Raw genomic sequence first — 26123 nt, 5'->3', positions numbered from 1 at the left:
TTAATACCTAGCCATAACATTAAAAAAACAAATTCCGTTTTGGTTGTTGAAAAATGTGAACAAAGTTACAATCGATTCATAAAGAAAGAAAAATATTAATGATACTTAAACTGGCCTTGGGACAAAGAATGTTTCCTTTAACTTCACATTTTCTTGTTCAACCTGCAGTCGCTACAGATGAGTGATTGTCAGTTTCTGTAAGATTTCTGCAACTGGAGCAGGTATTTCTGTTTACTGGTTAACTTCCTCAGCTGTCTCACATTTTAAAGGTCAACCCTACTCCATGTTTCAGTAGAAAACAAGCACATTTAGGAGTCAGTACATAACCAGACTTTTGGCCCTCACACCTATACCCAGTTGCTCATGCTGCATGATGAGATTGGATTTTAAAGTTAATTTTGATATTTTTTTCACAAGAAAAAAAAAGTTGATTTCCTAAAGTTTAACTATAAATGAAGGAATTTGTGCATTCAGGTAATTGAAAATTAAGTAATTTCTCTAACATCCAACCCATTTTAGCCACTGAGCCATACCAAACACCCATAATCTATTCTTGAATGAATTATTGACTATTATTGACAAATTACAGACTTTTTATTGAATAAGTTATTACTCATTATTGAGTAATGAAAGTCAACATCAGATGTTGGTCAACATTGTTGGGCAACATCTTGGGGTCTTCTAGAGTCAGTCTGAAGTGAGAGAGGTCCCTGACATGGCAGAAAGACATAGATATAATTAACAGCTTTTATTTATTTATTTTTCAGCTAATAACAACTTTTATTTATTTATTTATTTTTCATATTTTTCAGTTATACACAGCTTTTAAATATTTATTTTTCAAGTATTAAGAACTTTTATTTTCAGCTTTTATTTTGAAAAGGAGCCGAGTGGAGGCTCACTTTACCTCAGTGCGTTACGACAACAACGAGAGAACGGTCGAAACTATCGTGACCTACAATAAACGTACTTCAATAAAATGCATAAGTGAAAACATAACATACTTTATAAGTACAATAAACCATATTTCTTTGTCAAATATCGCAAAGAAACGTTACCTCATCAATGACTCGTGACTTTGAGGGTTACCCACAGCCAATCAGTGTTCGCCGCCGACAAACGCCTATTAAATACTGTTAGCCAATCAGTGTTCGCCGCCCATAAACGCCTATTCGCCAGAAACGCCCACTTTTGGTCTGCAGAGACCCCCTTCTCCTCCTGCTCCTCCTGCTCCAGTAAAATGGGCGTTGTTTTCCCAAACTTCTCTGAAAGGTGTGGCAGCTTGTGTTCAGTGTAAAACCTCTCTCTTTCCCGACATCCGATCTTTTCACAAAGGTAAGAACAAACGCAGTTTTCCGGTGTTTATCGCGCGGATCCGTCCGTTTTGTCCGCATGCGCTCCACGTTTTGTTATAATAAACTGTTTCCGGGTTTTTTCGTCGACGTCTTTTTTTTTTCCTTCCTTGTATTTCTCAAGGAAATCAGTATAGATGTTGGATTTTCTACGATTTGTTCATATTTACGCATACAGACTTAATATATAAGCAGAATACTGGAGCAAAATTGCTGATCTTTCATGCTTTTTCTCATCTTTTCAGTATAAAACCTCTCCACATCTGCAAAAAATGTCTGTTTGGGTGAGTTTCTTTTTCAAATAAATATATTTGCTCCAAATATAAGAAATAACTGGTGATAATTTAAGCTCATTTTTTGCAGGATGACTTGAACCTGCTCTTGGACTCCCCCTCCTCTCTGACCTTGACAGTATGTTGGAGCTTTTTCTTATATTTTCCGTGTTTTTCTTGTGTAGGTTTACTTTTGCTTTGATTGTCGTGTTTGCAGTCCAACACGAGAGGAACTGTGAAGGAGAAGGCAGGCTTTAAGGTGGAAGAAGATGTTGCTGCTCTTAGGAAGGCCATGGAGGGTCTGGGTGAGTCAATAACTATTATCAGCACTTTTTTATTGCTCGCCCGGGCATCATCCCAAAGCAAACATTGCGTACAATTTTTCATGAAACATTTGGCATTAACTGTTTGCGTTCTCGATCGGAATCGGGTCGAAGGAGGTCTTTGCCTCAGGTGGAGAAGTATCTGGGCGTCTTGTTCACCAAGTAATGGTAGGATGGAGCGCGTTGCCTTGGTTGGTCACGGTGAAGAAAGAGTTGAAATGCAAAGCTTTTGATTAACTGGTCTGTTCAACCCGCACCTCATGAGGTTTGGATCATGACTAACAAGATCCTGGATATAAGCGGCCGAAAAGAGCTTCATTTGTCGGGTGGCTGGATTCGATGAGCTCAATCATCTGTGGGGAGCTCGGAGTAGAGCCGCTGCTCCTTCACACTGAAAGGAGTCATTTGAGGTGGTTTGAGCATCTGATTGGGAGCTCTGTCCTGAGGAGCTTCTATCGATGTGTGGTGGAGAGCGTTCGCTGCACCTGCATCACCGTGTGGCACGGCAGCTGCACTGCTGCTGAGAGGATGGCTCTGCAGAGGGCCTTCCCATCACCTTGGACCTCTACACTTCACGATGCAGGGGGAGTGTGCTCCGCATCATGAAGGACTCCACTCATCCTGCACACAGTCTGTTCCAGCCCCTCCCCTCAAGCAGGTGGCTGAGGAGCATTCAGAGCAAGACCCCTGCAGCTGTCAGACTGCTGAACTCGAGTTGCACTTGTTAATTGTTAGGCTTGATCTGGGACCTGCGTCCGAATTTCGTACCACAAACATACAAATGTGAGCTGGTATGACAATAAAAAAAAATCCTAGAATCCTGTTTGCGTTCCTGTGGAATGATGGGCCTTTAGTTTAAAGTAGCACTAGTGCAAAACTGTTCCACTAAATACGGAACCGTGTCCTTTTTAAATAGGCTTTAAAGCAAACACTTTCTACCATTTCTGTATAAGGATGCACAGTTTTTGTGTTTGTCTTCACAGGTACCACAGAGAAGACCCTGATCGAGGTTCTGACCCAGAGGAACGATGCTCAGCGTCAGCTTATTGCCAAGGCCTATGAAAAAACCACAGGAAGGGTAAATGACAGCACTTTTTGTTAGACGTGATGTCATTATTAAAGACAAACTCAGCCTGAAGTGAGTATTTTGTATTTCTTTATTAGAAATTAATAGCTGATCTGAAGGGCGACACTCAAGGAGACTTTGAGGACATGCTTGTTGCCTTGGCAACACCTCTTGCTGCCTATGACTGTCATGAAGTCATGAAGGCCATGAAGGTGAGACTTGCACACCAAGCAGGTCTTTGGACTGACGAGACTTCAGGTCATGATTTTCAGGGAGGTTTTTGTTTTGTAGGCACAGTCTTAGCCCTCCTGCTGCCCTTGGGCCAAAATGACCCACAAGGTTGAGACCTGTTGGGTCATTTTGACCCAAGGGGAGCAGGAGGGTTGAAGGTGTTTGGCTAAATGTACAAAAATATATAATACAAGAAGCAACAAAACAACACAGCCATTACAGATTTCATTCATTGGCCTTCAGTTTGGTTTTCAAAAATGCAAAACTTAATTTTAATATTTATATTTTAGTTTGACTATGTATTCACCTGTAATTTTAAAATGTTCACAAACAGGGTGCAGGAACCACAGAGGGTACCCTGATAGAAATATTTGCTTCGAGATCCAACAGACAGATCAAGGCGCTTTCTGACGTGTATTTGGAAGGTAAACTGCTCGGACACTAACGGGAACTTCCCGTCTGCTAACCGAATGTGTTGTGTAATAACTGCCATATTTACTGTGAAATTGCTGCTAGCAGTAAAACTCGGCGTGTCGTTCTGATTTTTATTTTCCAGAAACTAAGAGACAGCTGGTTCTCGACATGAAGTCGGAGGTGTCTGGAGATTTTGGCAAAGCTCTGCTCATCTTGGCTGAGGTATGCACGTTAAAATGAAAAAAATGCTACGAAGCAGCAGTCCCCAAAAGCGCAACAGGAAACACAGCGCTAACATATCTTTAAAAAAAAAATGCAGCATCGGAATATTTAGATTTGCTTATACATGGGTCAACCTGCTGAAAAGTCCCAGCAAATATAGTTTCAAGTTCAAGTATCTTTTTTTTTTTTTACCCCCAAGGGGAAATTTGTTTTAGTCAGTCACACAAAACATCCATACTAGACAAGACGTTGACATTAATAATGCATGAAATCACCAGTTTGTTGAGAAGCCTGATGGCTACAGGGATGAGTTTTTCAGTCTATTTGTCCTACATCTGGCCTGGAGATACCTGCGTCCAGATGGAAGCGACATGAACTCACCATGGAGTGGTGATCGGGATCTGCCAGAATAAGCCTGGCTTTGTTCAGACCTCGCCTTGTATTGGTCAGTCGTGTGAGATCTGAAACTGTGAGCTAAATTAAATTGAGCAGATTGTAAGCTAACAAAATAATCTGCAGAATCAGCCTAACCTACGCTTGTTAGGCTTTTCAACAAAGCTCATCAGGACATGGACGAGACCGCCAGTCTTAAATGGAAGGTCGCATTAAATACGAACCTTCAATGTTCTTCAATGTTGTACCCTCCCAACGAGGACCTGTCAGAAGACCCATCAGTAAATCTTATTTTCTACGATACGTTTGAAGCTTGTCTTTGCTATGATTTAATTAAACGTCTGTATGGATTTTAAATAAATTCAGTCAGTTGACCTTTTTTGTTCCTCGTTCATCTTCATAGGGAAAGCGAGACGAGAGCACCAACGTGGACGCTGCCAAAGCTAAAGCAGATGCTAAGGTCTACTTTCCATTTTTAAATAACTAATGATTTTATCGACTTCTACATTTATTTATTTTTTTGTCACGGACTCTACCGACAGCAGCTTGTGTTGTTGTGGTTGCACACATTAGACTTGATGTATTCCTGCTCGTTTCCTGTTTCATATACGGCAGCTTTGCATCTAATTTTCATACTTCTTTCACACAGGCGTTGTACGAAGCCGGAGAGAAGAAGTGGGGAACCGATGAGCAGAAGTTTATCGACATCCTTTGCCACAGGAGTATTCCTCAGCTTCGGCAGAGTGGGTCTTTATTTATTTAGTAAAAGCAAATAGTATAAACAATATTAATAATTTATAGGCCTGTTTGCAGCTTTTAAGGACTAATGATACTCAGCGCTAGAGGCTAACATCTGCATTCACTCCCAGCCACAGCTGGCTTATAGTAACCATCTTTGATTTACACGTAAACATCATAAACTTGGAGCTGATGTGGTAAAAATGTACATCACCAATTCCGACAAAGTTCCCATGTTGTGAAAAACACAATGCAATGACATGGTATTAGCATAATGTTGAATGTTTAACCCCCCACACCCCCCCCAAAAAAAAGTGCAATAAAATTTTAATTTTGAATTTCATGGCAGAAATGCACGTTAGGACAGACAATCAAAATTTAAAATGGACTGAGGCAAAATAGAAAACTGTTTAGTGCTCAGACAAATGTACATTTTGGGGAAACTGAACCCACATCTGTCTTAAAGAGGAGAGGGACCATCTGTCTTAACGGTAGAACTAAAAAGCCAGCCTCTCTGATGGTATGGGGGTGCATCAGTGCCTCTGCAATGAGCAACTTGCACATCATCAATGCAGAAACATCTATTTCAGCAAGAAATTCCAAACTATTTTGTATTTACTCTAAAAACAGAACACTTTTTAGTCTAAATATTTTTCATCTTTAAGACGTTCCACTAATGAAATATGGTTTTATGGAATTTGCTAATTATTGCATTCTTTTTATTTACGCAAGTTTCCAACCTTTTCAGTTTTGGGTTGTAAAACATTACAATACACTTCAATATATAAACATTTTTATGAGTTGGGGGTTCAAAACATTCACTACTGATGTAGTTTGATATATTTAATGATACAGGATGCCAAAATAAATCCGTATGAGCAAAAAGAGAAGAAATTATCCTCAAGTTTGATGGATTTTGTAACTTGATTTATTTTGTTTTGGCAGCTGTTGTAGAGTACAAGAACATTAGCAAGAAAACTCTGCAGGAAAGTATCGAGAGTGAGATGTCTGGAAACCTGGAGAAACTTTTAGTGGCTGTAGGTAAGAAAATAAATTGCTTCAAACATTTTAAATCCATTTTTGTGGTTTCATCCTCGGAGATCCATTAACATATTTTTCCTGCCTAGTCAAGTGTGTGATAAACACTCCTGTGTACCTCGCTGAGAGGCTGTACAAGAGCATGAAGGTAAACAAAATCATTTGTCTCACAAGAAGCTCAGAACAAGCAGCTAAACAACAAAATCCCCCGATTGTTTAGTTAATTCAAGCCACGTCAGACTGCACAGGTCAGCAGTCGTGTGGAATGTTGAGCCACGTTTTTCACTTTCTGTACACTGAACTGTTAAAAAGCTCTCACTAAAACAAACACGCCATTTCACCTGAATAATGTGACCATTTTCTCATGTTGTGCTATGACCAGGGTGCAGGAACCACAGAGTCCATTCTGACAAGGATTCTTGTCAGTCGATCTGAGGTCGATTTGTTGGACATCAGAGCCGAATACAAGAAGCTGTATGGATGTTCCCTCTACTCCCAGATAGAGGTCAGTGAACTATTGGTGGGAAAACTTTTTTTTTTTTGTGAAAATAGTGTTAAGTATTGAAATTAGCTGAAGTGGATCGACAGAAAAAAGCAAAGATGGAAAAAGCACATGTAGACAACAAGGTTGCATAAAGAGGTAAAAAAGACAAATGATGCATAACGGGACGAAAAGCAAAAGAGACGAGACAAAGGATGCATAGAGATAAAATTGACCTGGTGGGAGTAAAACAGGAAAAAGATGCTCAAACATTTTAAAAAGCATCAAAGTTCTTGCTCAATAATCCAGGTTAAAAAACTCCAAAGTTCAGTCAGATCATCTGGATTTTTTTTTTTTTGGAGACGTTTCATCCTTCATCCAAAGGACTTCATCAATCTGAGGAGCCACAAACTGTGGGAATGTGCTGCTTGTGGGACAGTTTGTTTGTGGCTCCTTGGATTGATGAAGTCCTTTGGATGAAAGATGAAACACTTCAATAATAAAAATTTAAAAAAATCCAGATGACCTGACTGAACTTTGTTGGATTTTAAAGAGCACCAAGTTTCTGTATGATCTGAGATCTCAATGCATTTCAATAATAAAAAAAAAAATGTTAAGAAATTGTATATTACATGAATGGCAGTTCTGAATCTGATTGTTTTTCCTCCGTCTCAATGTAAATGTAGTCCGAAGTGTCCGGTGATTATGGACAAGCCTTGAAGATGCTGTGTGGCCAAGACTGAAGCAGCAGCAGTGAAACGAACCGTGGAGCAGAAGGGAACACCCAGAACCGGCTGCTGCTGATCTTTACGACAACATGGTTAATATAACGTGATGGAAAACATTTAAGATGTAGAAGTTATGTTCACATCTTTTCTAGATGCTGCATGTAGGCACAGTTATTGAACTGATTATTTTCTATTAAAAGTATGATTTCAGAACAGAACATTTGCAGCAAGAAAGTCTATTATTCACAATTTCGTCTGAGAAAAAGAACACAAACATGTAGAAAATAATAATTTATTTAACAGTTTTGTTTATATTGCTATACCCAACTCCGACACAAGTCATGAGAACTTTATCTCCACCTTTCCTCTCGTCCTCTAAAGGCTTTTGGACCTCGATTTTGAACATTATCTGGAAGAAATCTCTGATGTGTCTCAGGAACTCGATCCTGTAGACAGAGAGAGAGCTTTTTGTGTTTTCATGCATTAATGATCAGATTTTTATATTTTACATACAAGAAATTTAAACTCATTAAACCTTAGAGCTGTGTGTCTTTGCAAATATACTGTTTTTTTTTTTTTTAGGTTTCTACAACATCACCTGAAAGAGGACAAGAGTGTTTTGTGATGGCACTGCCAATCTTCAGTTATCATAGTACTGTACTTGACAGGGACACAGCACCGGTACCATGATAGCTGAAAATGGACAGTTCATAGTTCACTCTTTAAGGAAAAAAAAACCTGGAATAAAAGTTTACTCATTTGACTTAATGTTTTTCTTCTTCTAATAAATTCCTAAAAATTACAGCGTTTCAGCAGCATTTCAAATGCATATTAACTCATCGCGGCTTGACTGAACCAACAGTGTAATCGACCATCTGAGCCGGTTAAGACGTTGAAAATTGTAACAAAAAAATAAGAATTAGGCAAATAAGAATTACAAACTACCATGATGTGATTAACCACGAATAAAAATTTGCTGCGTTACTGCCTCATGGACAATTTTCACTTTATGGAAGCGCCCGGTAATGTCAACTGTGCACATTTATTCTGAAACAGCCTTGGAACAAGGATTTTATTTAAAAACAACAACTAAGGCCTAGCACTCGGTTAACGGATGCACATCGACCACATTTGATGAGTTTTAGACTAAACTCGTGTTGAGATATATTGCAGCTGCAAAATAAGTAGGTCTAAAATAATTTATCACCTTATGCAATCCTAGTTTGTAACGTTCAAGACGTGGAGCTCAGGTGTTATGAGTGGCTGTGGCTTACGTGTACGGTGAGAGCGGTCCGAGCAGAACCTTTGATACATCCTGTTGGCCAAGGGTCATCAAGAGCAACGCCAGGCTCTGATTGGACGAATCCACGCAGCCGCCCTACGACAGCAGAAGGAGAAGGACCGTGTTTTTCAGCAGCAGCAAAGTGCGTCACAGAGAAATGGACCCTTTGACTAGGATTGATCACTTCAGGGTCAGAACTGATAGACCTGGTCCGGAGCCAAATTAAGGACAAACATGTGCACAAAGCTACTTAAACATTTAAAAAACTAGTTTACAATTTTCTTGTTTTTACAAGATTTTTAAACTAAATGCACGGTTTTTTTTTTTCACCTGATGCACAATAAAAACAAAATTGTATTACTGATGGTTGCAAAAGTTAATTTTTTATTCATGTTTTGCTCAAGCGCTTTTTTCTTCTTCTTCTGAATATCCAGCCCTACTGTGCCAAACCTGAGATGGTTTGGACATGTCCAAAGGAGGGACAGTGGGTATATTGGTAGAAGGATGTTAGAAATGCAGCAGCCAGGAAAAAGACAAAGAAGAAGATGTATGGATGCAGTTAGAGAGGACATGGAGGTAGTTGGAGTGAGGACAGAAATGGAGGACTCGCTGTGGCGACCCCTGAAGAGGAAAAGCTGAAAGATGAAGCTCCAGCCCTACTGTGATTATCCACATCTTTTCGACATATAAACTTAAAATGACTGAGGATCAGCTCAGTATTGAAGCCAACACATGCCATTGTGATTACTTCATAAAAGCAACATGAAACTTCCCAATCCATGCGAGGAGCTGGACACACCCAAGTGTATTCTATAAACTACATCACTCTGAACAGATGCAGTTATAGCCCTTATTTTACATTTTTATAACGTGTCCAGTCCAACAAAGTAGTTTTATTGATCAGCCATGCAGGCATCGTGGAAGCTTGTCAGCATAACTATGATTCAATTACGTAATAAGAACACTGAAAACATTGTTAAAGTATGACAACATTGTTTATATTGTCCATTGTGCTAAGGAAAAGTTTAACCTCATGCACAAGCAAGCTTCAAATTACCTTCCACAATATAAAAAAATCAAAACTAGGTCTGAAATAAAAACTGCTGCAAAAAAAAACATTTTTTTCCTCCATTATTCTAGCATACAGACAAGTGTTTTATCATTTTAAGCTTGCTTTTCTGATCTTAACCTTGCTATGAACAGATTTAAGTTCAAACTATTCTACCAACAAAATATACCTTCCTCAATTTACTGCTGTCGGCTTCAAAATAAAATAAAAAACCCCAAAGATAAAGCACTTACGTTTTTTTTTCTCTACCTGAACCAGAGAAGCCAAAGCTACTTAAATTCATCTGTTTCTCTACAAACTAAAGGACGCAAGTCAACGGTTTATTATATAACTGCCACTTTCACATCCTGCCTTTCAGAGATGGTTTAAATGTCCCAAGAGGCCAACAGACACTAGAAGAAAAAAAGCAAAACTTGTGGAAAAGTCCCTTAAATCCTCTGAGCAAAAGGCGATCTGTTCAACTATCAGAGAAAAGATGCAGCCAAAGAAACATCTTCAAGCATTTACACAATCAAATCAACTAAAACTATTAAACTGTGTCGCACAGAAACAGATGCATGCCAAAGGGGAAATTAAAGACATTTTTTATTTTTTTTTTAGCTTAGCTGTGATAATTCATATCAATATTAGAAATGGCACCTGGACCCTCTTTGTAACCAAAACTAAGTTCACTTCTACTTTTATTTTTGGATACAAATAAAACAATCAAAAGCCAACGTTGTAAAAAACATCTAAAACGATATACTATAAAAAAAGTCGTAATTTGCCACTTACACCAGCTCCTGCCGTGCGATGACGCTGCTTTTAAAAACATGTTTGTGGCCGTGGCTCACCACTAGAAAGACGACCGTACTGATTAACCATAAAACAAACAGAGAGAGCGCCCATCCATGACCTTAAACACAAATCCACAAAGTTTTTCCTTTTTTTTTTTTTTTCCAGATTCAACTAAAACTTTTCCAGTTTAAAAGTCCCCCATCCTTCGATTCTGATTCTCCTCTCGGCTCCTGCAGCTGCTCTACCGGCAGGTTTTCAGATTAAAAAAAGCTGTTATTCAAATACCGAGTGGTCCAACTCGTCTGATTAATTTACATGCTCTTTGAGAAGCATTTGCTTGTTTTAAAGTTCAGAGCCGAAACAAAAGAAGTAGACTTTTGCACTTACCAGCCCATAAGGCAGCGGACAGAGAATGGTTAGCTCAGCACTCTGCAGCTTGGCGTTAAGAGGACGAATCAACAATATTCTTCTTTCAGAGTTAATCAGCCCTACCCTGACCAGCTAACTGGACTCACATGGCTCCGATGATGGAAGGCTGCAAATACAGCCACGTGGAAGCAGACTAAAAACACAGAACCTCATTGTACCTATTCTGTTCCAAGTTATTTACCTGTGCGAGCTCACCTGCAGCTGTGCACAGTAACAACCTGGTTAAGGTTAATACCAACACAGCGCACAGGAAATGAGGCACATTATGTTTTAGGAGCTGTTTTTTTTTGTCCTCGGGGTTAGACGTCTTCATTCATGAATTTCTTACTTATCAAATCTGTTTGAGCGATCGCTGACTCATCAACTCGTCAGCAGAAAACACATCCAGGTACAAAACTGTTAAAAATCTGAATTAAAGCCACTGATATTTGACTTTTAACATGAGAAATGAATGCAGTCTCAACATCTAAACTCTAAACAACAGTCAAAAAGTACTAGATGACACTTCCATCACATTTTAGTTAAATTAAGTTTATACTTATTTTAAAATTATCAGTATTTTATTTTTACAATTAAAAGCCTAGCATTACTTGTAGGAATGCACCTGCAGCCTTCCATGCCAGAGTTTTATTTAAATCTATCTAATAGTTTATGAGATATTTCGCTAACAGACTGAAACATGAACATGCTTTTGCTTATTGACAGCAGGCCATAATAAATTAGAAACAGTATAAGGTAGAGCTGTTATTAAGAAGGGTTGATTGGTATTTATTAAAGGCAGCACGGTAGCGCAGTTGGTAGAGCTGCTGACTCTCAGCAAGAATGTCGCCGGTTCAAATCCCAGGAAGGGAGGGGGGTAAACAGGGTGGAGTTTGCATGTTCACTCCGTGCATGCGTGGGTTTTCTCTGGGTACTTCCGTTTGCTCCCACAGACCAAAAACATGCATGTTAGGCTGATTGGTAACTAAATTGTCCCAAGGTGAGAGAGTGTGTGTGAATGGTTGTTTGGTTTGTCTCCATGTGTCCCTGTGATGGACTGGAGACCTGTCCAGGGTGTCCCCGCCTCTTGCAGTGACTGCTGGACATGGACACCAGTGACCCGAAGAGAAGCGAATAAAGATAATGGATGGATGACAGATATTTAAAAATGTTACTGAAATCCTATTTAAGATGAATCTGTTTTTGACATACTGTGCAGCCCAATAAAATCATACAGCTAGGCCGGTCACAATAACAAATTTTGATGGATGATTAATTGTCTCCGAAATTATTGCGATAAACGATAATATTGTTTGAAATTTGACAATAATTAGCTATTATTGTCAAATTTAAGAAGAAATGTTGGTTAATTTGTGTGTTGTACCTTTTTTTGACCACTGGATGGCAGTATAAAACTGTTTGAACTGAAGGATGGCTAGTGAGGGAGCGAGCAGTCTCTTAAGAAAAAGAGACACGAGAAGAGACACGAAGAAAGGATAAACCCGATAAATGAAAATGAGGTAGATAATTTTCATTTATCATGCGATTAACTGATTAATTGTTTATCGCGACAGGCCTACATACAGCAGTGTATTAAATGTAGAATTACATTTAAACATTATTGCTGTAAATAGCTAAATAAAAAAACTCATTTTGTGATTTTGACCACAAGCTACAGCGAAGTTAAAGTCTGAATTAAAATGAAAATGTCCTCCAGCTGCTCTCTGCGTTGTCAAATTGCCAACAGTTCCTCAGCTGATCTGCAGATGTGGGCCATTACTAGGGAATGTGTGTAAACAAGGGTGGTGAATGTTGATGTACTAAGAGATTCAGTCATGTATTTCAGGTATTTTTAAAGAATTTTTATTCCTCCCTAAGAGAGGGCGCTTACCCGATACACCTCTTCCAAGAGCAGTTTGGCACAATTTCTGCCAAGGTCCTCAGGCAGTACAGTACCCTGCCCCTGCGGCACAGAGGACATCTCTGCACTGAAGAAGCAGCCGTTCAGTGTTTCTGCCACCAATGTTAGACCAAAACCTGGAGACCTGCAGTTAAAGAAACATTGAATTAATGTCTTGCTGAATCCCAAGAAACACAAATGTATGAGAATAGCAGCTAAAATGAACACAGAGGTACCCACTTTCCTGAGCTGGCTCCTTTCCTGTGGTCTGTGTAGATGTAGATGTCTGGGAGGAACTGGTTGAGGATGCTCCTGGCTGACACCACAATCCTGTTGCCCATCTGAGGTGAAACTCGTACAGAATATCTGCATTTAGAACGTCAAGGAAACCCCAAAACCCTGACTGCGTTTGTGTTTTAATCCCTCAAATGAACGTACGACAAAATCTTTAGAAGAAAGAAGAAAAATCTGAGGACTGTTACCGTATTTTCCACCGTACCCATTGCACCAGTTGCATCAGTCCAAATATGTCTAATCTAATTTGTCTGCTCGAAATTATAGTAAAGGTGTGTCTCAGTCCAATGCTTGCTTAATGAAAGGACTTTAACGGTCAAATCAGCTGTATTTCAAAAGTATTCGTTGCCTCGGTGATCCGGGAGCGCATGCCTTACTGCTACTACTACTCTGCTGCCATCTAGTGGCTGAAAATGGCACTGTTCAAAAAAATTGTTTTCAGTCAGAACGAATGCAAACGGTCATCTCAGCCAAAAATTGGTTTATAAATATGGGGGGGGGGGGGGGTTTCCCATAAATATGTCACTTCGGCCTACAAGTCGCAGGGCATGTAAATTATGCAAAAAAAATAAATAAATAAATAAAACTGCAACTTATAGGGCAAAAAATACAGTACTTGCATACATCAACATTTAATTTTCTTGCAATAGAAAAAGCTCTCTTCATAATCACTACTGTTTTTTTTTTTCACTGAAAGAAATCAGAACTAAAAATAAAATAAGGCTAACAAATTATCATTGATTGTATCATCAGGGATGTATTTATTTAATCACGTTTTGATGATAAAACTGAACTTCATTCCCGTGTTTCAGGCATTAATCAATGCTTTTTCCTCCTCTGTCTATCGTGATATTTGCTTATTGTGAAGAGGATTTTCAGTAGTAATAAAGATTTTTGTGAAAGCTTGAAAAGGATACGCTACACCCCTGATCCTCTTGATCTTGCCCGGCTCAGTCAGCTGGATCGGTTTGACTATCCTGCGGACAGGACACGTAAAAACAACTTCTCCACCTCCACCTGGCGGCATTCCTCTCTTCACCACCTGAGAGAACAGCAACAGTCAGACAATGATGTGTTCAAGTGCAAGCCCCACATTTAAAAAAAATCTTTAAACCACATCTGTGGACAGATTACCACCAAATCCTCACCGTAATATCAAAACCATCTCCATCTATACCAAACTTTTTCATCAGAGGGAGTGCTGTGGACTTTAGCAGATCAACCTGTGAGACAGAGCAAATACATTTGGACACATGCACCTCTTGTCTACAGAGGAAGGAAAACATACAAGGATAAAAGCCAAAAAATAAACAAATAAACCAAAACAACAACAAACATTGTTTCTAGGACAACAGCTTTGTCCCGTGCAGAGCTGCTTCCTTGTTTTTGGATTCTTGACATCTCTGACTGAAACAATGCAGCTCAGTAAGAAGATGCACTGGGAGAGACTAGATTGTCAAGACGATGGGTGAAACTAAACAGGAAAATAAAAGATGAGACAATTTTACAGTCATAAAGACTTTATTAGGTCTATAAGTTTGCTTTTTTTATGCAAAGAGTCAATCACATGGCAGCAACTCTGTTTGTTTTTAGGTAAAGAGATGTGCTGAAGACAACTTTAATCAGGCCAGTGGAATGGGAAAGAACGGGAATTTAAGTGACTTTGAACATGGCGTGGTTGTTGGTCGGAATATTTTCTGATAATTTTTACAGAGAATGATCCGAAAAAGAAAATCTCCAGTGAGTGTCACTCCTGGCAGCAAAGAACAGGAAACTGGGGGGAGCAGAGCGCTGCGTTTGTATTGTGCGCTGTTTGGAGTCAGAGAATAATTTTAGGGGAAACATGTACTCGAAATATAAACAGGATGACTCAAAAATAAAGCAGGACAAAAGGGTGTGATCTGATGAATCCAGACATGCTCACCGTTGGATCAGTGGGGTCATTGGTAACTCCTCTCAGAGTTGCCTTCAGAGACATCTTCATAAAAGGGGCCAGCATGAGCAGCGCCTCCAGATAATATCCGATTGAACGCTGTGGGTTACAGTCATGTTCAACAGAACCGCCGTACAACAGGCCAGGCTGGTAAAATAACACAGTACCTAGTAAAAACAGACAAAAACAGACATTATCCTCCACACAGCACTTAGATTTAAAGAGGTATATATAGCTGATCATGCATTTACCATCTACAGTATCAAATTAAACAATGCAACTTTAATAGTCAAGTTTACGTAATGTTTTTGTGTAAAGCAGTCCCAAGTTACTATAATTTAAAAACGGGTGTAGTTTGTTCCTTAACTTGTAGGAATATTGACGGAAAGTAAAAACAGAATTTAAATAAAAACATAAAACCTAATAATACATATTAAAATAAAAGCATGACTAGACTGAGGTGACCTTGTAATTCTGAGGAGCAACTGTAATCTCCTGCATGTATTTATAGGTGCTACGACAACCTAAATAAGTAGTAAGGATAGCAATGCCAGGTAAAATAATAATGAATAAAATCACTGATAATGGAAAAAAGAGATGCGTGTCCAGATCAAGGGGATGTTTTTATTTTCCAAAAGCTGATCTGTAGATTGCCTTTACTCATTTAATTTTTAGGTCTCCATTATCTGGAGATAACAATCTTTGTAATGATGAGAGTTAAGCACAACTGTACAAATTAAATTAGAAACATGTGTCCCAGTAAAATACTGTTAGTACCTCAATGAGTAACAGGGTTCGTAAAGTTTCATGATACGTTTAAAAACAAAAATAATTGTGTACTGACAGACCAAAATAAACACAAAGTACAAACTGTTCCAGTTAAATAGTTTGTACAGCATAGAGAAGAATCCTATTGTTTCAAGAAATTATTAAAATGTAGGGATGCACGATATTATCGGCATGTATCGGTATCAGCCGATATCAGCGATAAAAGTTAAATATCGGACATCGAGAAAATATCGGTATTGGTATCGATCACCGGCCAAACAAGTATAAATATATCGCATATCAGATATCGGCCAAAAATCCAATATCGTGCATCTCTTTTAAAATGTATGGGTAAAAGTATTAATTGCTCACCAGTTTGATTAATCTCTATCCTGGAACCATTGGTCACTTTGTCGAGAAGCCTGATGAAGCTGGCCTCAAAATCTAAAAGTAAACATATAAATGATAAACGTTTAGAAACAAGTACAGTTGAATTTCACAAGCATTGGCTATCTGAATTGAAGTCGACAAAAATATGTGGCAAACTACTTTTGAATCCCGTGTCGTTTGATGAATTTATATGAAATTTAAATGTGATGGATGCAAAACAAAACACAAAAATACTTATTTAAAGATATACTGATAGCTGTTTACAATATTTTAACATGAGCTGGAAACAACAAAAGTTGCAATAATAGTATGCCATTACATTTACCTTTAAATTACACCTGTATCCCGTTATTTTCCACATCTGTAACTCCCAGTAATAAACGCACTACCAACTGCGTAACAGCTAACCTGTTAGCCACCGAGCTAACGGCGACGCCACGCGCGGGGCGAAGCTAAAACTCACCTCGAAGTCCCGGGTCGTCGTCCTTAAACCGAATGTTTTTTATTTTCACATGCTTCCCGCTTAGTGTCGATAAAACCAATCGCTGTCTGAAGAAATTGCAGCCGTCATAGGAAAGCCCGAGGCTTGCCATGTTGTTGTTTGCGCCTGGCGTGAAGATCCACGTGCGTTCGAGCAGACAAGACGTTAAAGGGAGGCGCGAATACGGAAAGCCAGAAGGGTCGAAAAGGTGTTGTTGCCTCTCGTTTCAACGCGCCACGTCTGTCTAGATTTTTCCTAATCTATTGGCTTTTGAATAAATAAATAAATAAATATGTACAAATAACTTAAAATACCACAAGCACATTACAAAAGAAATTATAGTAAGGATTCAATAATAAAACTATACTAATTTATTCATAATAATGGACTTATAAAAAGTGAGTTTCTGGAAAGATTTGAATCAAATGGGTTATGTTTGGCCTTTAATAGAAAAATAACATTTTGCATTTGTGGATGTAAAATTTGCCATACTGGTTAGAAATTCCTGCAGATTCATATTATGGATGCCACAGACAAAACATGTTAAAGTATTTGAAAATTAATTAATATAATACATTCAGAATATTTGTTTTAATATAAAGGCTCAATTTAAAAGCCCAGTTACTTTATTATTGCAAGGGGAATTTGAGGCACATCATTGCTAAAGGAGTGATAAATGATTAAGAGAAAATAGCCATTAAAAACTTTGAATGTTTTTCCTGAAAAACAAGAATGTTTTACTATATTGAAAAATCTACATAAATGCTCAAAAACATTTTTGTCAAACAATGACATTTATTAATCAGAAGTAAAAAAATTAGATATTTCCTTAAATAAAATGACTTTATTAAGTGTAGTTTTCACCTGTGGCACTAGATGGCAGCATCGTTCATTTAAAATGAATTTAACGCGGTTACCTTCAACTTACATCCACTTAAGATAGGTTTAGAGTAATTTTTTTTTTTTTTTTTACTATTTTTATTGTTATTGCTCTTCTACTGTAGTGTTTGTTACACACACAAAAATTAAATATAACATTTTGTTGTTCATTAAACGGTGTTAAAGACTAGCTAACCACCAAAACTACTCACTATTAACTCATTAACTCGTTTATTATATTGAACAGATTTCACAACATGCATCGCAACAACCTTTTTATCTAATTTGCAGGGCATCCGGCTTACGCACCGCTTAACATTGGAATCCAAACTCCGCCCTCAGCCGGATTGTGAGTCGTGGCTAATAAATGGAGTGAAACCACTAAAACTGGGTGGGCGTGGCTTGTTTCTTAAAGGGATAGTCATTGATAAATGTAAACAAAAAGCCACAAGGCAAATAACAAATGATTTTTTATTGTATTGAAGTCACATTTGAACCAGCAATATTTACAAATATAATATGCATACAAATATCTCACAAAATTAAACACTCAACACACTGGCTGGTCCGTTCAGACTGCATGCCAAGCTGCCTGTTCACAGGATGAAAGGGATTAATCAACCTTGCCAAAGCTTTTGTCGCCTGTGGATCAATTACATAACCGTGTTGTACAATAAATGCATGCCCAATAAAGCTATTAAAGAAGAGTAAGTTTCACAATACGTATGGTAGGGAAAGGCTCTTTCAAGACAATCATGTGGGTCTGCATCTTGGCCTGCTTCTCATCTTTCTCCTCCTCCTTTCCCTCCTCTTCCTCTCCAAGTGGCTGCAAAGACTCGCCCATTGTTGCGTAGCTTCTACTGGGGCCGAAAAGCATTTCCTACGAGCTTCTGTCCGAACATCCAGAGGAAGAAGAGCTGTGTTTAAAACCTGCAGCTGATCTGTTTGGTGAAACATAAAAAAGCAGCACTCGAGTGGAGATGGTTGTGCAGAGACTGATGCGTGCTGTCATCATGGGACCTCCGGGATCAGGGAAAGGAACGGTGTCTGGCCGCATTGCCAAAACTTTTGGGCTCAAACACATCTCCAGTGGGGACATTTTAAGAGCCAACATTAAGGAAAAGACAGGTGAGAAAATACACGTGTGAGAAAACAAACCGCTGAATGAATGCTGATTCTGCATTTTCCCTTTTACAACCAGACAAACCATTCAGCTTGTATAGATGTCTGCTATGTTATGTTTCATTTACAAAGATTTTCACAATAGAACTACATTAAAATCTCTCAAATTCTCATTTAAAACTTTGTTTTCATTGAAACCTGCTCCAGCATACTTGCTCTGAGTTTATATATATGCTACTTTTAGCTTTTTGCTACTTTTAGCTACCATTCTGCTATTTTTAGCTTATAGCTAGCTTTTTAATATTTTAGCTATCCTTTTGCTACATTTTAGCTTTTAGCTCTTCTTTAGCTTTAAGATATAATAATTTACTTTGAGTTGGCCTATTTAAACATTTTGCATTTTTATCTTTTAGTTAGCTTTCTGCTATTCTTTGTAAGCCGTGCAGCTTTTAGCTACAATTCTACTTTTAGCTAGTCTCTTGCTGCTTTTAGCTTATAGTTACAGTTCTGCTTGTTTTAGCTTCTAATTAGGTTTTGATTCTGTACTATAGCTTTGCTCGATTTAGCTTTAAATGTGCCTTATGCTGCTTTTGTAGCTTTTGGTCCTTTTAGCTTGTAGCTGGTGTTCTAATGACTTTAGCTAATGTTTTGTTACATTTTGCTAGTGCTATATATATATATATATATATATATATATATATTGCTTTAACCTTTTGCTGCCTTCATCTATGGGTAATTTTGCGGTTTTATTTATTTTTTTTAGCGAGCGTTCTGCTAGTTTTAGCCATCTTTCTGCTACAATTAGCTAATGTGCTAATTTTGGCTTGTGTTCTACTTTTAGCTTTAACAACTCAGTTTACGCTTCTGCAGCAATTTTCAGCTGTCATTCAGCATTCATTTTGTGTTGTTTGCAGAAGATGCATGGCCTCTGATGTTTTTTAGTTTTATATATATATATATATATATAAAAATAAAAAAAACTTGTGTGAAGATTAAAAACAGCTAAAGGAGTTCTGCGGTTTGTGATAAGAGCGCCACTCCTGTGTAATTCTTATCTGTCTGTGACATGCCACAAACGCAAGGCGTAAAAACAAGTTTCCACCCAAGTTAAAGTCAAACCGGTCAGCGTTTTATAATGTTTAAATTATTTATATATATATGTTTTTATGTTTATACTGCAAACATTTACCTGGAAGGAGGTCAGCTGCTCCTCATCGTCACCTTGGCTGAAGATTAAAAGAGCTGTTAAGATAACGGCAACTGTGAACTTTTGTTCCTTCAAAGAAAAGATTACTGATTAAGACGTGTATTTTTTTTATTTACCGGTAAATAAAACCTGCATGACAGAGAAACACAGCTACAGAAATTTTCAAACGACTTTTGAGTATTCTGCTAAAAACCGCACATTTTGATTCTCCTAGTTCAACTTAATCCATGTTATGTAAGCCATCGTGCTCAGAGCATGCGTTGTGGATGACTCTCAGCTACTACCATGCCAAATTCTAGTTATAGCCATTCATTTTGCATTTGCTAATGTTGATTAGTTGTGGTGACCATCTTAAACAGTCACTTTCTGAGAGTTTCATTAAAAGTCTTGCAGTTGATTATGAAATATTTTGCTAACAGCCAGACAACGACAAGAACCTTCTCCCTTCAGCAGCTGCTGATAATCAAAGCAGGAAGTAAACAGATTTGTTTACTCAGCACAAATACATTGATTTTAGGGCTGTTAAACGTACAAGTTTAGATCAACAGATTCCTGCTAAGCAAACATATTTTCACACGTTAGTATTTTTTTCTGAGTCAGTATTAATTATGGCTGACAGAACTTTCCCCCACCGGGTCCTATGACTTGAACTGCTGACCTTTCACCCCTCTGATTGCTCTTTAGTGTTCTCGTTAGTTAAAAGCACGTTAGTGTTGCAGGTTGAGACTTTTCCCCCTTTAATCTTTGCTGGTGCAAGCTTTGCACCGATGCCCCTGAATACAAAATAAGATCTCTCCGTGTTCACTTTGCCCTCCAGACTGACAGAAAACAGCTCCTTGAAGAGTTCCTGTTGAGTCAGAGGCAGTTTGACCTTCGGCTCTTTTCCGTGTTGATATAGCAGCTGGTAAACGACAAAGTCAGGTCATTTCTGCAGGACGTTTTAAGATTCTTCAGCTGGAGTTTGACCACTTGAAGTGGGAGTGAAACACAAAAACGTAGAGTCTAATGCTTCTAAATTTTGGGAAAAGACAGTATATATATTTTGCCTGTTTTCATGTTTGACCGTTAAATATTTGAACCGCTCAATGAATGTCAATGAAACTCATGGAAAGCAATCACCGCATGTGCATTTATAACTCATTACCTTTTATAGCAAACCCACTTCAAAATGGCTGCCACAGTTAATCATTAGGCCACACAAAATGCTTATAACTTAATCAATTTTACAGATATTTAACTTAAATTTGATGTGGTTCTCTAAGATGATTGGTCCATCTCGAAATCTGTTCTTTTATGTACGGATTTTGAGCAATGGTTCTGTTTAAGCCTAATTTATGTAAAGCCTGGAAATGTTTTTTTTCCTTTTCTTTTTTTAGCTTTTACAGTTTTATGGTTGTTTAATGAAATATTTTCTCGCCAAGTGTAATATTTGCATATATTTATTTCAAGTTCTGTTTATCTGCCCACAGTGTTTGCCTCTATCAGACACAGGATTCTTTCATGATGTTTGAATGCAGGTGGAGAATCATGAGCTGCTAAGCTTCCCTGAACTTTTTCATTCATTCCTGTTTAAGAAAATGTTCTTTATCCTTCACATTTTGTCTGTTGAACAGCTTGTCCACAAATTGAATTAAAAATTCAGGAAACATCTGCCCGTCTTATCATGACCTTTGTCTGCTTTGTTGTCACCCATGATTAAATCCCGTAGAGTCACTGATTGTTGTGCGAGTGTTTGAGGAGTTAATTGAATTAGATCCAGGCTGATGATATCTGCAAACAAGTCACAGATCTGATTGACCATTTGAGTCGTCCAAACTTAGGTAGCTGCTTCTCTTTTTTTTTTTTTAATATAGAACTGTAAAGAAAACAAAATGACTGTATTCAAAATGTTGGTAGAATTTTTTTTTGACATATTTTATTGCGTTTCAGAGATTATTCCATTTTCTGTTAGCAAACAAAGTTTTGTGGAAGTTACGATTAAATGCCAGCAGCTGTGGCTGCAAGTATTTTACTGTTAAAAATAAAATAAAATGAAGATAATCTGTAACACATTATGGTAAAAATGTCTTAAAAGTTGTGCAATTCACAGTTGAGAACTGTTTTCTAGTTACAGTTAATCTGTTTTGCATTATGTTTGTTTTTTTTATCCTCTCACAAAAAACCTTGTTATATATGAGAAAGGAAAGCTCTGCAGAAAGTGGTGAAGGCTGCACAGAAGTCTTTTGGAGTCAACCTCCCCACCATCACAGACATCTACACCTCCAGATGTAGGAAGAGGACCACCTGCATCATGAAGGACCCCACTCACCCAGCACACACACTTTTTGCCCCGCTCCCCTCAGGCAGGAGGTTGAGGAGCATTAAGTGTAGAACCACTAGACTGAGGAACAGCTTCTACCCTTAGGCTGTTAGACTCATGAATCCCATTGGTGATATGACATGTCACTTTATCTGTGCTGCTGATTTCTTGCCTTTATGCTGCTGTATTCATACCCATCTGCACACAATAAACTCGTGTTCGGGCTGCTATTTAATTGGCCTCTCGGTTCCCCCGGGCTGTAGGATCGCCCGAATGCCGGGCAGAACTCCTCCCAGAGTGATGGCCACTCCTCCCAGCAGTCTGCCGAGCTCCTCATCGCTGCGGACAGCCAACTGTAGGTGCCGAGGGACGATCCTGTCCTTCTGCTGTCATGAGCCGTGTTTCCTGCTAGTTTCAGGGTCTCAGTGGTCAGGCACTCGAGCACAGCTGGCGGGTAGATGAGAATGCATCTATGGCACCTCCTTTTCAGCTCATTTGAGATTTGGGGCTGTAGTTGAGATATTATTTGAGCTTTTGAGATGTTAATCAGCTGCTGTTGGTTGTAGAAAACTGCTTTGTTGCCATAGTTGCGCATCATAGCAAATGTCCAAAACTAAAAAAAGTTTCAGTAAAAATCCTTCCAGCTGCACAGCATCCGATACCAGAGGAAACAATCATCCAAAAAATGTGATTTATATCCAGAAAAAGAGGAATTAAAGTTTCCAAAAACAAAATCTCAGAATGAAAGTAACAGAGCTGCTCCAACATGCAGCCACCTTGAGCGGCGCAATTCTAGAACAGATAAAATGTTGATAAAATGTTAAGGTAGAAATACATAATGCAACCCATTATATTCTGGATACCCTAAATACAGAGTACTTACCTGATGCCTGAGAGGATCGGGTTGTATTATAAAGTGACCTGTTACCCTGTACTTATCCTGGTACATTGTACGCACCTGGTACTTACTGGCTACGTACCTGGTAAGAATGTACCAGGCTGGGTGGTGCACTGCCATTTTAGTGTTTTTTTTTCAACAAATTAAAATAATAAAAACGATAGTTTAATCTTGATGTATACCTTGTTCATATGTTTTAACAGAAACTTGTTATTGCGTTCATTGGACAAACTAAAGAGCTTTTAAACATTAAAGACGAAACTTCCTGGTGCATGTTAATGTGACGGTTTCTTTTCTTTGTTTTTCTGTGACAGAGCTCGGCCTGTTGATGAAGTCCTGCATCGATCAGGGACAGCTGGTCCCCGACGCCATCATGTCCCGCATCATCCTGAACGACCTGAGGAGGATAGACCACAGCGGCTGGCTGCTTGATGGTAGGAGAACTCAAACTTGGTTCATCGTTTTTTTTTGTTTTTTTTTGGAAAGTTGTTGCAAGAGGGACATGCTATCAGCTTTTCCTGTTCAAGGTCTTACAGTGTGTGTGTGAGACCAGCCGTTTACAGTTTACTCTCTAACCTTAGATAAACTACTCAGCAGATGGTTCATTTCAGCCTGTTTTCCGTCAGTCAGTGCCCGTGTGTGTGAGTGCATGGGTCTGTTAGCAAAACATCTCATGAGCCAGTTGATGGATTTTAAAGCAACTCAAAAAGAATCACTGGATGTATAAACTTTTGGAGTCGATACAATTCAAGACAGCCACCAAAGTTATTTTAAATGTCACAAAAACTGCTATAACAGTCAATTTTACGGCTGCACGATATTATCGGCATGGTATCGTATCGACCGATATTAGCGATAACGTAAAATATCAGACATCGATCATTCCATTAAAATAACTCACAGATGTATGCTGTTATATATACATATATAAAAGGCGCTGTTTTTGTATGACTTCAAGTGTTGTCATTGTGTTAGAGAGTAAATGTCATGAATAAATTTGACATTAAACATAATCCAAGTTGAAGTGTTACATCATTTTCAGCCCACTTTTTGGCATCTGCATTTGGTAGCAGGGCAACTTGACAAAGACCATTCAGAATAATGTAGTATTTTAATTTCACAGCAGAGAAAGTTATGCAGTCTCTGTAAGTAGGTCTAGGGGAAAAAACATTGGTATCGGTTATCGGCCAAATAAGTTTCAACATATTGGCATATCGGATATCGGCCAAAAATCCGATATTGTGCATCCCTAAATTTTACATACACAGTATTGAGTTAAAAATTGGCATAGCAGTAGCCGAGACTCATCTCTGACAGTCAGAGCACACATGGTACTGTATGTGATTTGCATTATGAACAGTTTTCATGTCTGTCTTTGCCTTTCTTTGTTTCCCCCCAGGATTCCCTCGTACGGTGCCCCAGGCAGAGGCTCTTGATAATACCTACGTGATCGATACGGTCATCAACCTCAACGTGCCTTTCCAGACCATCAAAGAAAGACTGACTTCTCGTTGGACTCACATTGCAAGTGGCAGAGTCTATAACACAGATTTCAACCCGCCTAAAGTTCCCGTAAGTACACCCTTTCAAATATTTGTTTGCTGGTTTCTCAGAAAAATAGGTTGGGTTTTGAATCTTCCACAAAGTTAATGCCGTCCTCAGTTTTGATCCTACATAAATGATGCCCAGCAGCGGATTGATTTCTGACCGGGAGCTGATGACCTGAAACCAAATGAAGGTGAAACGAAGCTGCGAGCAGCTGGTTGTTATGGGAACTTCATCGGACCTTGTTAAAACCTTTATCCATTGGTCCTGATCAAAAACAAAACATGTTCTGTTTTTTCTTGCAGCACTCAAATGTTGCTCAAATGATCCTTTTTTGTCTAACGATCAGTTTCAAAAATTTCATTTTAAAACGTATGTATGAAAATCATCCATCTAGTTTGAATATAAAATAACACGGAAAGCTTAGAAACATTTGATGTTGTGTAAATATAATTTAAACATCCAGTGAAAAATCACGTTTTAATTTGCCCTATTGCTGACATCGACGTGCTGGAGGTACCAAAATGCAAAAAAAATCTTTGTAGCTGTAGCCAGTACAGCTGGTGTGTACCCAGTACTTACTGGGTACATACCTAATACCTACTGGAAACATACCTGATAAGTACCGAGCACAGTACTTACCGAGTACATAGCAGGTAATGGGTGACCTTATAAAATAGTCCAGTTCCCTTAGGTACCAGATATGTACTCAATACTGGGCTGTATTGTGTATTGTTACCATAGTTGTATACCATTAATGGGAATACTTGTGTAACCCAGATGTCATGTGACCAAAGCCTAACAAGAAACCAAAACACGATACTAACAATATCCCAGATATTCTGTATTTTGTTGAACTTTTGGGTGATATGTAAATTTTTTTTAACTATTTACACAATAAATATGAAAATAAACTTTTTTCCCACGTTCAGATAGAAATGTTAACCTTGGCACGTGTTTGTTTCTCTTTCCAGGGTTTGGATGATGTGACGGGGGAGCCTCTGGTCCAGAGAGACGATGACAAACCAGACACGGTCACACGAAGACTGAAGGGCTACGAAACCCAGACAGAACCCGTCTTAGAGTACTACAGGTAGACCATCACAGATAAAATATACACACAAATATACAAGTAGAAAGTACTGCACATGGACAGTTCTGGTAAGAATTACTAGCTCATGAATTTAAGATGCATGTTATTTTTTTAATAAATATAACAACCTTTTAATATTTCTTGCAACATTTTAGAATTTTTTTTGCAGCTTTTATTTTCTTTAAATTAAACAATTTATCCTCCAGGAAATGAAAAGCAGCCGTTCATTGGTCATTCCAAATCATTTTAACTCTTAAAAACATAGCGCAAGTGAGCCTTTATTATTTGTGCAGTTGCTAATTCAAAGCCTTTTTGTATTTTATATCTTGTAAATATTTTTTGCATCATAACGCATAGATCTGATTAAAAATGTGAAATGTTTGGCTGCATGTTAGTAGCAAGATACACAGAGAAATGCAGAAATTTAGGTAAACAATCACAACTAATGAAACCCAACCTTGAAAGACATACTTTATATATACATATATATATTTACATATATATATATATATATATATAT

At 38.3% G+C, this 26123-nt stretch overlaps 3 protein-coding genes across 3 annotated transcripts in view; 2 read left to right on the top strand and 1 right to left on the bottom strand.

The window, feature by feature from the left end:
- The first annotated feature begins 1250 nt into the window (after positions 1-1250).
- anxa3b (annexin A3b) lies at positions 1251-7476 on the top strand. The gene is made up of 14 exons (XM_037692390.1): positions 1251-1335; positions 1598-1636; positions 1716-1763; positions 1842-1929; positions 2931-3025; positions 3112-3225; positions 3579-3669; positions 3801-3880; positions 4677-4733; positions 4923-5016; positions 5957-6052; positions 6139-6197; positions 6432-6554; positions 7217-7476. Exons 2-14 carry the CDS (start codon positions 1625-1627, stop codon positions 7271-7273), a joined length of 1014 nt encoding a protein of 337 aa, XP_037548318.1. The 5' UTR covers positions 1251-1335; positions 1598-1624; the 3' UTR covers positions 7274-7476.
- A 60-nt stretch (positions 7477-7536) lies between these two features.
- On the bottom strand, positions 7537-18283 carry rcl1 (RNA terminal phosphate cyclase-like 1). The gene is made up of 10 exons (XM_037692041.1): positions 18158-18283; positions 16543-16780; positions 16062-16133; positions 14913-15088; positions 14137-14211; positions 13906-14030; positions 12935-13060; positions 12686-12839; positions 8533-8636; positions 7537-7704 (listed from the first exon to the last, which is right to left on the bottom strand). The coding sequence occupies exons 1-10, from the start codon at positions 18281-18283 to the stop codon at positions 7551-7553; spliced, it is 1350 nt and encodes a 449-aa protein (XP_037547969.1). The 3' UTR covers positions 7537-7550.
- ak3 (adenylate kinase 3) overlaps positions 18260-26123 on the top strand; it is a 9340-nt gene continuing 1476 nt past the window's right edge. The window contains exons 1-4 of the mRNA XM_037692671.1: positions 18260-18567; positions 23280-23399; positions 24365-24537; positions 25485-25603. Coding sequence (XP_037548599.1) covers positions 18420-18567; positions 23280-23399; positions 24365-24537; positions 25485-25603 — 560 coding nt within the window. The 5' untranslated portion in view covers positions 18260-18419. The remainder of the gene's footprint in view (positions 18568-23279; positions 23400-24364; positions 24538-25484; positions 25604-26123) is intronic.

Source organism: Nematolebias whitei, chromosome 18 (assembly GCF_014905685.2).
Source record: "Nematolebias whitei isolate Nwh7 chromosome 18, NemWhi1, whole genome shotgun sequence".
Lineage (NCBI taxonomy): Eukaryota > Metazoa > Chordata > Actinopteri > Cyprinodontiformes > Rivulidae > Nematolebias > Nematolebias whitei.
The sequence above is the reverse complement of the archived record's forward strand: the minus strand, read 5'-3'. Positions and strand labels throughout refer to the sequence as shown.